General features: G+C 36.8%; 1 protein-coding gene across 1 annotated transcript in view; it reads right to left on the reverse strand.

Moving 5' to 3' along the window:
- Positions 1–1,526: 1,526 nt before the first annotated feature.
- Positions 1,527–12,802, reverse strand: part of pde3b (phosphodiesterase 3B) — a 69,134-nt gene continuing 57,858 nt past the window's right edge. The window contains exons 8-16 of the mRNA XM_088611616.1: positions 12,459–12,622; positions 11,419–11,553; positions 11,077–11,188; positions 10,706–10,819; positions 8,076–8,275; positions 7,295–7,498; positions 6,953–7,114; positions 6,400–6,637; positions 1,527–5,449 (exon numbers count right to left, since the gene is read on the reverse strand). Of these exons, the coding sequence (XP_088467742.1) occupies positions 5,244–5,449; positions 6,400–6,637; positions 6,953–7,114; positions 7,295–7,498; positions 8,076–8,275; positions 10,706–10,819; positions 11,077–11,188; positions 11,419–11,553; positions 12,459–12,622 (1,535 nt within the window). The 3' untranslated portion in view covers positions 1,527–5,243. The remainder of the gene's footprint in view (positions 5,450–6,399; positions 6,638–6,952; positions 7,115–7,294; positions 7,499–8,075; positions 8,276–10,705; positions 10,820–11,076; positions 11,189–11,418; positions 11,554–12,458; positions 12,623–12,802) is intronic.

Below are 12,802 nucleotides of genomic sequence, written 5' to 3' on the forward strand. Positions count from 1 at the left end.
GTCTGCACGTCCTCTGGTCTGCCCTTGGGACCATCCTTTTCAGACAGCACCTCTGATCTTCCCAGCAGTCTTGGAATTGCCCAACTTCCTCCGTAATCGTTGCATTTGATGTCCATTAAATTGTACCATCATTTTTCCAACCCGCATTGTAATGCTGATGTACTTAATTTGTTATTGTTGTAATAATGCTGCATTTTCTGTGTTGGATTTCAATTATAGTATCATAGAATTACTCCACTGTGTTACTGTGCTTATCTGTATTTTTATTTTTTTCTGCAGATGTTAACCACTGCAGTGAACTACAAAATCCTAAATGGCAGAGCAGATCAGGTGGAAGAATTACTGACCTTCTTTGATTCCCCTAAGGTACCACTGTTCACAATTCACTTTTCCTCATGTTTCAAGACTCATAAAATAAAGAAACCAAAGGTGTAACACATTGTTTGTACTGTCCCCAAAAAGAAACTGTGTATGCAATGCCAATGTGACGTATTTGTGATGTGTACGACATACAACAAAATCAGTCTACATATGAATGAAACATTCCTAAAACTGACTACACACCTTCATCCAATTGTATAGGTTCTGTATTTAATCCTTATAACAAGGGGGAGTGTAAATTCAAACCACCAAGTCAGAAGTGCCATAGCTGAGCTGGATGGATGTTTATGGATGGATATCTCTGATATTAGGCAGTTTTTGCCGGAACGGTCATCCACTTGTAAACCACAGCACCCAGGCAATGGATACATTTCCTCTCAACACAAACCTGTCTGAGCTTGATAAAGGAGACATACTACCCTTTTCCATGTGCCCTGGTACATGTTCTGAACATGCCCTATTAGTAACATTATGTTTGGGGGCAATGCATTCAATGTATGAATCACAAAAATGAACTGCATGGTATGTTTAGAATCTTGCCAAAATTGTTACGCACAGTTTCTGTGTTGGGACAGTACTGTACATATATACAGTATATACACACACACACATTTTAAAATGCCACCCTTACGTTTCGCCTTCTTCCGACAGTTTAAATCCTTGAATAACAACTTTCCCTTTACCCTGCCACCTTTGTAACACTTACTTTTGCTAGTTTAATTACTGGCCAAAGCTTGGTGGTACATGGAGGGAGAGCTGTACTTTATAAAAATAGTTGAGGAACCAGTACTTAGGATGGTGCTAACTCATTTTTTAACTCATTTTGAAAACTGATCTTAATGATGGGGGGATGTTGCGATGGGTAAGAAGTTAAAAAAAAACTTCTGTGACTAAACAAGTGAGCCACACCAACGTTAACCTATATAAAGTAAACAGTACAATTAAATGCCATACTTTTATCGCATATCAAAGTCGTAACTTTGAGAACTGAACACAGTCCTATGCAGAACCACTAATAAATTAAGAATGACTTGAATTTACTTCTCTAATAATCTAGACTGCCTGTAAGACATATTGTTCTTCACATTATGTACTGTATAAATGAACCTATAATTAACATTGCTAAAAAATATGCTTCTGCTACATTTGTGCTGGTTATTTTTTATAAGGCCATTTACACACAAGTAAGGACCTCAGTTTACACATAGCAAGAAAGAAGAAACAAAAACAGTATAATATTTATCCTTCTGAAATTAAATTTTCATGAAAAATCTTACACATACAGTAGGTGAAGATGAAAGTTTAGTCAAAACTATAACAAACATTTTTTCTGTCATTTTGAACAACTTCAAAAAAGTGTGGAAATTATTGCTATAAGGGGTCTTGCAAAGTAGACCGGTCTTCATTCATTTTCACATCTAATTTCAAAGTTCAGCCTGCAAAATGGAACTTTCAAAAGATCCTGAAAATGTTTTTAGTTTCTAAATCATTTGATAATTCAGAAACTTACAGCTTTTGGTATTTTGAATCCAAGTCATGGGAACCATAACAACATCATGAATTTAATCTTTGAGGGTGGGAATTGTCATTAGACTAGACAACATCAAAATAAAGAATACCTGTGAGTGTATCTTTGCCGACTTTCCTGGTGTCAAAATGAAAATAAACACAATTGTCAGATGAAATAATACAGCAGGTACAGGGATCAGTGTATTTTCAATTATTGCATGAATGGAAAATCAGTAGAGTGTTATTATGTTTTTATATTTCTGGCTCTTCTCAATGAAATCTTTGTGTGAACATAAATACAAAAACCACAACACCCAGGCAATGGATACATTTACTCTCCACACGAACCTGGCTGTAAAATGAAGAGCAAAAAAAAAAAAAACCACGTCAATTAAAATATCAGTGCAGTCGCAGGTCTCGCAGTGGTGACATGAACAGTCTTCTTGGTTTGTAAAATGTTACAATGGCCCATTTGTTACAGGTTATGGAAATGACGAGACTTTCTACACAAGCGGGGACTTTGAAAGACTTATTCTGTACACGTCTTATGGACAAGTTGTTACTCACACTGAAGTTCACACTGTACCCTGGGACTGGAGCAATAGTTATATTGGATTTGTCATCCACTTGTAAATGACTCCCAGTGCTTCCATCAGTGTACTTGTTAGTTTCTGATGCTCTACAATTAGGCACTCTGGACTCTTTAGATGAGTATTTTGGGTGATCCCATTATTTAGCTATCACCTGTTTGTCAGGGTGTTGTGGGATACAGATTGATTAAATTTAGTAAAAGCAGGAGAGTTTAACCTACCGGTCACACAGCCATTGGTATACACGCATCCACACGCTTGTACAGTAAGTCAACAAGGGAAAAAAAAAACGTTTAGCTGTGGATCACAAAGAACTGTCCTCTGAGAAAGTATTGTAGGGGTTGTGTTTTATAACATCTTTAAATAACAATAAAACTCTAAAAATGGTTTTCCCCACTTCAATGGGATCGAATGGTTACATACATACATAACGGTGCTACAAGGTGACAACCATTCATAAATGTATTTATGACAAGAACATCCGAGAAGACTGTGGTATATGATGGTGCACAGTGATAAGTCAATAAACAATTAGGCTTACAATATAATGAGCAGAAGAATTGAGAAACAGGGCACAGGGGAGCTTTCAGAAACTGCAACCTGCTATGCTGAATAAGCAAATAGATTGTTTTATGTTAATTCATTTTCTGATTGCACTTAATTCATGTTTCTGATTTTTTTTTGTCAGTGTTTATCTATTATCTTCATAGTCATTTATTACTGCAAGATGCAGCATGGAGACACTTTAAGGCGGCATGGGACACGATGGGGAACAGAGTTTGGCACCAGTTGTGTTTGAAGACGTAGAGACAAGTGGTTATGATTAGAAACATGACGACACTTTAGCCAGACAAAAACAACAGTTCCCATGGCTCTTCTCACAGATTTCACATCTGTAAATAGTATTAGATAAAAACTCTGGAAACTGGATGATAATTACAGGTTCTCTATGTACAATATTTTTCAGCCACATGTATAAAACAGACGAGTTTGGATACAGTTGACTACTTAAAAAAAACTATGCAGATATTTTCTGTGCAGAGAATAAAACACTGCTAAAATTGTGTTTTTTTTTGTAAAAGGTGCACATTTTCATGTAATAGCTTAATTTGCACCACTTGCATGAGAACTTTTATGACTGGATTAAAATTCAACTATTGTGAAAGAGCTGTGCATGTCTCACAATACAAACTCCTTCACAAATGTAAGTCTCAATAAATATACTGTTTTTGTGGAATGTCTAGAGTTCCCATCTTACAGAAAAATAAAAGTATTTATATTCCTAAACTCAAATTATGTTTTAAAATGAAAACGTAACAACACACACATATATAACTTTTTCTGGGGAAAAGTGTGGAAAGCTAACTCATATAATTATCGGCCTTGGTGTACGTCTTGCAAAGAATTATCATCTCATGAAAATACTGTTGTTTGTAGAAGGATAAACAATTGAGTGGGTTTATAACAGTGTTTGTTAAAATAATGAATACAGAAAGGCAACTGAAAACCTCTGGTCCTATTCTAATACATGAACAACCTTGTTTATTCAATGTACGATTTTATTTTTGCCATTCTGCAACTTACTGTATCATAAAAACACTTACAGTAATATCCCTGTGTTTGAGTTTAAGGGGTTCTCTCCAAAAATAAATACAAAACTCTTAAATCTTTTTTTTGGTGATGGGGAGGGGGCATCAACATGAGTTAAATCCACCTCTGAATTTATTCAATAATTTAATGAAGGTGAATTTGAACAGGTAAAACAAGTTTGGTGCAAAGTTTCCGTACAAAGAATAAAAACGGTTATTATTACACATAGTTTTTACTTACAAGAGTATTAGAAATCATTATGACTTCATGAGCTGAACTCTTGCAAAATAACTATTAATCTAAGTGTGAATCCTGAGTAACAGTGAAAAAATATATATATATTAAAATAAAAAAGGAAAAACATCCCTTCGTTGGAACAGTTTTCCTGTTCTGTATGCCGTATGCTATGTGGTAAACAACAATAGACATTCCCAAGTTGATTAAGTTGATTGGCCGCTGTGCATTCCTGGACAAAAAACAATAACAGAAAATAAAACCCAAACAAGGCAGTTTATACACAGCAATAAAGGGCATCAAAAATGATGCAGGTGATTTTTTTTTTGTTTTCAGTCAAAACGTCAGAACTTGAACACGTTCTAATGATACTGTCCACTTTTCCCAGTCCTCAGTGTTCAGGGTAAAACTGTGCAGTTACAGTTTTTTTTCTTCATATTCAGTCCGCACTGCAGCGCTCAGTGCTAGGTTCAGACAGGCACATTTTCTGTTGTTTTTTTTTAAATGATGGTGAGTCTGAATGAGTCTCGGAATCACCTACATTTCCATACTTGAACTGTTCACTTTGGTAACTGGTGTCAATAGTTTGAAGGGCTTCATTGTTTTAAATTATATTTTAAGTACCTCATGGAAAGTAAGTGTTCAGTGTTCAACAAGGCAGCATCACAGCTAGATAACGTTATTTTGTTGAAGGCATTCCTACCCTTACTTCATGTTACATATGCTTGTTTTATTTTCTGAAGTAAGTTTTCTCTTTATTTCCATGGGGCGAAAGTGCAAAGGAGTGGGTCTCCCACTGGTTCAGTGAGAATCCGCTCACAGTATTAAGGCCTTTTCAATGTGACGTGAAACGCATCAGTGTCTGGTGTCGGCACAGTGACAATTCAGTGTGTGTCATATCCTGCGGGGCAGGAGGGGCCACTTCTCCTCCACTGTGGCCTACTGCCTCTCCTCCTCCTCTGCCTCCTCCTCTATCACCTGAATCTCGTCAGATGTCTGAGGTAAAGATGAGTTCTCTATCTGCTGTTTGCTCAGTTCCACTTTGCTCTTCTCTTCCTCCTCGATAGTTTTTTTCCACACCTTGTGATTTTCAGTCAAGTGGTGCATGATGTTGCAGAACAGCCGTCTCCTGGTCTTTCTCCTTTCTGCACCAGAGCAATAAACGGGGGAACGTTCATTAATAAGTCACTGACCCTACTGCTCTAAAGGGGATAACAGTTCAGGAATGCGTGAACTGTTCTGCCAGCTAGAGCAATGTTTGACTACATTCTGCATAAGTTCAAGTAGGTCGCTGAGTCAGCATTCGTAGGCTGCAAAGGAACAGGTAAAGATTTATTCCATGCTGAAAAGAGGCGTTTAGAATGTGGAGCCCTTTTCAGGTGTGCCTTCTTCTCGACAGCCAAAACGTGTCTCTTTACTTTTCGGCATGAAATAAACCTTCACCTGTTCCCTTACATTCTGCATATCTTTCTGAAAGAGTATAATTGAAACAAACAACACAGGCATATTTCCAGTCACTTTCTTGTGCCTTAACTTCAAATCTAATGTTCAGATCAGTTATTTCTGTGACAGAATTAGTTTTAATTTATAGTACCTACTGTATCATTATTGTGGAATTTAAACATTTCAACAAGTATTTCATGCTTCATCTCCCTTTTGTATTACGTTGTTTTATTGGTACAGAAACATAGAGCATTCAGGTACTGACGTTATAAATAACATTTTAGAACACCTCATTGTTCTATGAAGCTGGCACATTTGTTTACTTCTATAAATAAGTGGGATGCACACAACAGGTTCTTTGACATGGGAGTTTCACCTCTTTTCTTCGCTGTAGACTGATTCAAAGGATTATGATTATAATGGAATTAACTCTGTTTTGAGCACAATGGAGATTCCGGTTAAAGTTCCCAATACTAAAGACTTAACTTGTTAGAGCACATACTGGACAGACCTCTTCACCTCTTAGAATTTGATTTACCCACTATTTTACCTGATTCAAAGCATGCCTGAATTGCTAAGCAAGTTCAAATGGTGAAAATGGGGTTGGCTCGTCAGCACTACTGTTAAAGCAAGATCTGCATATCGTTCTTACTTGGTTCTATGTCCTCCTCGAGGTCATCATCTTCCGTTTCACTTTCTTCCCCATCTTCGACATCTTCAGAAGATTCTTCATCAATCCAATGACCGGGTAGGAGTCCTGCAGCATCATAGGAGTTGCAGAGGGGCCCCACGATGTGAGTGATGAAAGACTCCTGCAGTTTTGCCAGCTGAGGCGATGAGCGGTCCATGAAGGGGCTGATGGGTAAGCCGAGGCTCGCCTCTTCATCTCCCTGGAAACGGTTCCAAAAAGAAAGCTCTGTTTAGTTGATGAAATGGCCAGAGCAAGATTTGCAGCGTTGATCATGGACCACTGCAGCCACGAAACATCTGGAGTTTTTCTTAAACAACCCAAGAGCATAAAAAGCCTTTCAGATGCCTTTCAATCTCCTTTCCAACAATACTGAGCAGACTGTGAAACACAAGGTATGTACATTATACATATATACAATATATATGTACTTTATCTATTTAATATACATATTTATTTGTATGACACATCTTGAGTATAATGAGCTAGAAATATAAATCACATTGAGGCTGCATACCTGCTCATAAAATTCATTGACAATGCCTTCTGTCCATTTCAAGTGTAATTCTCGACCTTTAGCAGGACCATTGATATCTGCCAGCTTAATGCACACTTGACAGACCAACAGGCGGTCATTTTCATTAGTCCAGTCTATGCCTGGACTGTTAACATCATTGACCTATATCGGGCAGAAAAAAAAGTATTTTACTATTCATTGTGATACAAATAACTAGCTTTTTTTCTAGCAGAACTGTAAATCGAACAATTTCAAATGAATAACTTCCAAGTGGCCATGAATGGTTCTCTTAAATCTATATTTTAAATGGTTTGCTCTTCTAAGGAAGAACTACCACCCCACCTTAGTATTGAACTCTGCCAGAAAATCAAAATGCTTCTTGAGGTCTGTGGCTAAGATAGCTTCAATCACAAGGAAACGAAAGCGCTTGAACTCCACATGGTCCAGGTGAACCAGAAAGTTGAACTCTGGCTGGGACAAGTAGAGACTCCAGGCAGACGCTGCGTGATGGTTTTCCAGGACTGATCTGTCATTGTACAGCACAGCCTAATGGGGGGAACAGAAACAATGTTATGCTTTCACCTCACATCATCAAGCAGGACCTGGGTTTCTTTCTCAGCAAAAATGATCCAGCCAAACCAAGAATAACACTCTGAGCTGCAGCCAGCACTGATGTCAACTCTGACTTGGTAGTTTTTAATTTTTTTTTCCAAATATTAAAAGAACAGCATAAAAGAGACTGATGAAGATAAAGATATAAATCCATTTGAAAATAAGCCAGAAAGGCATGCTATCTAGTTTTTAGAAAAATTAGAGTCCCGTACCAACATATTTCTGGGGCATTTTGCTAATTTAGATCTATGCTATTGATCGGTTATTTAATAATATTACCAAAGACGTAATGGAGCACTGGAAATCTGATCACATGCCAGAAAAGAATCTACAGTACAGCCTTTAAGTACACAAAACTAAAATACATTACATGTACCTCTAAAATATATTACTTTTATCTATTTTATTTGAAGTGAATTTGTATTTTACTTGTTCACAAAAAGAGAAAAACTAATCACACTTAACATCACAGTACAGTGTATCTAATATGTTTTACAGCACTTCAGCTTACCTGGGGTGCATTAGTGGCTACAAGGAAAGCATTTGTCCGACCAGGGTGATCGTAATCATGCATCGCAGCTGCTACATATAGCGCCATGAGCTCAAGGGCCGGGATGTTCCAAGATAAACACCCATAGCTGTCATCTGTTATCACACAGCTTTTTGAGGAGGCATAGGCCACCCTGCCTGGTGAGATCCCACTGTCCGAATCTTGAGAAAGCAAAACGTTTATCTAATTAGCAATCAAATCAAAATTAAATGCCAATTGAGGAGAAATGGAGAACAATTGTCGATGTAAAAAGGAACGTTCAAAGGACAGGTGATGTTTACCTCACGCAGAGATATGCGTATACCCATGCATATACAGTTGCATACACAATCACTCAATTAATTATTGGAATATCTTAATATCTTGCGAGGACGAATAACTGTTGAGTCACCTCAAGAAGCATAACTACTCAGCTATACATGTCAAGAATTAAAATATATAATCCTGCTTTTGTTGCATTTTACAGTACATAGTATTGTTTCTTAGAGAAATAACCTCAGGATGTAAACTACATTACTAATAATAAAAAGCGGAGGGGAAAAAATGAAAGCATTCAAGTCAGCCGCATGCCACAATTGATCTCTTACAAAGGTTAATATTACATTTACAGGTTTTCTGTTGCAGCCATGCAGATATGGAATAAGATTCCCAATTCCCCATAGCACATGAAAGTGTCTCTGCAACCAAAACTGTCAAACATTGCTTTTAAAACAACAGGCGTATTATTATAGCCATACTTAAGGTCCATGTTATTTCTATAACATCACATAAATAATGTTGATAATATACTTTATATTCTGTACAGTATAATAAAACATTGCAAAACAAAAAGTTACAACAACAATTAATGGTAAAACTTTTACATGTGTTCTCTAAAACACCTGTGATTTCAGTGTCTCTGTGTTAACTTCTTTCCACCAAATCTGGATCGTAGTGTATACAAGTAGGCTAAATGACCTGAACATCAACCTCATCAATAATCATAAACTAGCTAAAACAAGCATGATGATAAGAAGGAGAAGACAAAAACAGACTTGTTCGATAAGTCTCCTTCAGGAGAGAACTATACTGTACAGTAGCTTGAAGAATCTAAAGAAAAGGAATCCTTTATCTAATTAATTAATCTTTAGAGGTTTTAATTTTGCAGATACCCTCTATACTGTAGGTCGTATACAAAGAATAGACATTTTAAATGTCAGGAAACAAGCACATTCTTGTCTCTTTTTCTGGTAGGAAGACATGCTTCATTTAGCCTTTACCGATTAACTACAACTGCATTTGAGTTACTGGTAGAACCTGTTACAGTAGGTCTTGGGCACATGATATTAGTCTTCAGAGGCTTGTAAATGGCCCAAACAGTAAAGGAGCTTGATTCAGAGCTTTACCCTGAGCCTGGGTCAAGTCACTCACCACCTGTGACCTACTGTAGATTCCCTGTGAGGCTGTGCATAACTGGCACAGCTCTGCTGCCGTAGGGTTGAGGTTAACTGGGGGCCTGCCCCTCAGCGACTCCTACAACTTTGCTAGGTGCCTGCAAGCTTCCAGTGATATCAGTGAGAGACTCATCCAATAGTTGTTGAATTCCCTTCAATAGTGGAGTAAGATTTTTCAGGAATGCACTAATACAAGACACGATTTTGTGCATGTTGTGCAGTTTCTAAACATACACTAACAGTATGAATCACCAAACAAACAATATTTATTGTATTTAGTACTGTAATTGACTTACTGTAAATTAGTGTGGCAGAAACCATGTGCCTGTACTTATATCCACCCCAGTCTATATTCACACTTTCATTGTTTAATAAACAAAACAGTTTCACAATTAATATTCCATGCCTGCTGTATAGGGATGACTACTTTCATCATAGGCTTCCAAATCTATACTACAGTAGACTGTATTCTTGCTTCCTCAAAACAGCCTGGGGCACTACACCTTTAAACTACTTATCATTTCAGTATGCACTCTGCAGGTTGAATTAGTCAAAGAATGACTCAGGCTATGCTCCATTTAAAAAATTAAAATAGCCATCCGCAGAGTTAAAATAAGCTTGAAACATGCTGAGTTCAGCAGCAACAACAGATTTCAATCACAATGGAGGCCTTCTTATCTAATGGCAGCTGCTCTTTTGGCAGAAGAGGTAAATCAGTCAGCAGAGGTTTTTAATTAATTTTCTATGGATCAAGGCTACGTCAAATATCATTAACCAAAATGAGACTTAAGAATTTTCTGGTCTTATTCTAAACAAGCCATTGAGGGTGTGGACTGCACAAAAAATGTGTTCAACAAAATGAATACAACAATAATATCTTCAGAATGCAACATGAGAAAAAAATAAACAGAATTCATGACTTATTGAAGGCAGCATCAACACAGATACCACATGTTCCATTAATTTAAAAACTAAAACATATTTAGCATAGCCTATTTACAAATCAAACAACCAGAGACCAGAATGAGCTCAGAATTAGCATCTTGCCAGTCACAGTCTATATAATATAAATCTTCAAGTACTTAATGTGGAAAAAAGATTTGATATCAGCTTGAAAAGTACTGACAGCTGCTCAAGTAGAAGTCAAATGGCTGCTACCTGTGTCACTCCCAGTGATGTGATCATTGTGGATTTGTTGGAATCCAGGGATCGGCCTTGTGGTCAGATACCAGACAGCATGAAGGACATCCGTGGCGTGAATACGATTGTGATCTGAGCGAGAAATAGAACTTGAACACTCTCCAAAACTGCAGACACTCATTAGCACTCAATCTAAATAATCCAAAATTATTTATCCATCATTAGTAAAGTAGAATTTACTTCACAATATTATAAGCTAAATGTATATTCATTCAGGACACGGCAACAATAAAATTAACATTAATTAAGAAAGAAAAACTGAGGCAATCGCTATTTGATAAAGTGTCAAATAAAGTGTAAAATTAGAAGAAATGTTATAAAATACTCACAGGGAATGTCCCGGTAGCCATTCTCCAGTGCACAGAAGTACGACATGAATTCCCGGACTGGTATTTTGAAAATTTCAAATAAACCAGTGTCTTGGAATAAGGTGTAACTAACCTGGAAGAGCAAGAAATGCCACCATCTTTAAAACAAATAGTAGGATGAAATCCCCATCCAATTTTCTACATTGCTTCTACTAAACTAAGTCAAGGATAATATGGTTAATATAGGAAAAACGGACATACTGTATAGTGATTGACATGGTCTAAGCAAGGTTTTATCTATGTTTTGTGACAAAAATACAGTGTTTAAACTGCAACAGATAAAATAGTTGTAATTGAACTTACAAAACTCAGTATTCTTCCCGATTTTCCTCCTGTTTTGTCAACCAGATCGAAGATAGGAAAGTTCCAGTTGTTGATTCTCTCCATAAGAACTTCATGATCCTGTAGCAGTGGGTCCAATATGAAGTCTTGGTTGCTCTGGTAAAAAAAAAGAAAGTATTGGCCATCTTAGCATTTTTCTAACTCCAGTAATTCATGTCTGCAGTGATGAAGATGGCCATGTCTGTAGTTGCACAATGTATAATATTAAAAAAAATGAAAAGGTTCACACATTTTGCTATATTCCTGTGGTCTTATATCTGCCAGACTTGTAGGGCATAATAGAACTTAGATGAAAGTTATTCCTGAAGCACTGGTAAGGAGGCTATTTGATGAGAAAAATTACTAAGTAAGCACGATCACAAGGGAAGCACCTTTTTTTGTAGTGCAATAGACTTTTTACAGTGGGAAACAAGCAACAAAATGGGTGAAGAAACGGGTGTACACAATTGAGTATTTTCAGAAGTTACTGAATGATATTCTTTTTAAGAAAACATATTTTTCTATACTCTACTATACAATAATCACAAATATGATATTTTAAATAATTGTGTGAAGGTATTGACAGCTAACTACATTTTAAATGGAGATATTTACACCAAAAACATACTGTAAAACACTACAACTAATTCTGTGTTAGTTGTAATACAGTACCTTGTATTTTGATCATTTATGGCATGTATGTCCCCCTTGAAGTACACTTAAATCAACTCAGCCCACCACAGCAAATGAGTTTGACATCCCTTTGTTGTGACATCACTCTCCTTTTTACCCTGAACTCATGAAAATCAAGGGTTGTCATTTTCAGCTACACGCATTTCCAATTATATCTAGTGCGGAAATCAGAGCCCTAGGTCATTCTTATGTAGAAAGTAGAGAAATTAAAATAAAAAAGGGTGCTTATGCCATCTCCTCCATCTGAAGTGATTTTGATGAAAGCATTTTACTTTACAGTAGAGGAACAACAACAAAAAGATAATATGTATAATCCATTACCGTCCTACCTCAGTCTCCTGACTCGTGTGTGTCTGACACTGTTGTTGTTCTGTATCCGTTTGGCTCTCGTTATCGGACTCTCTGATGTCTGGGTACTTTTCACATTGTGTTTCTGCTTTTTCGTATGCTTCCTTTATCTGAGAGCTGTCACATGGACTTTCTGTTCCTTCACCTTTGGGAAAAAAAACAGGCATTTAAATGCGTCATCATTTCATTCATGACCCGTTCTCTGAAAACCAAGCACTTCTGTCTCAATCTGTGATGTTCTGAAGATTCGTTTTTTGAAGTTCTAGACAGATTTGTTAGAGTCACAGACTCTATTTATTATCTAAATTTAGAATAAAGATCTACA

This window comes from Lepisosteus platostomus, chromosome 18 (assembly GCF_059453375.1).
Source record: "Lepisosteus platostomus isolate fLepPlt1 chromosome 18, fLepPlt1.hap1, whole genome shotgun sequence".
Classification (NCBI taxonomy): Eukaryota; Metazoa; Chordata; class Actinopteri; order Semionotiformes; family Lepisosteidae; genus Lepisosteus; species Lepisosteus platostomus.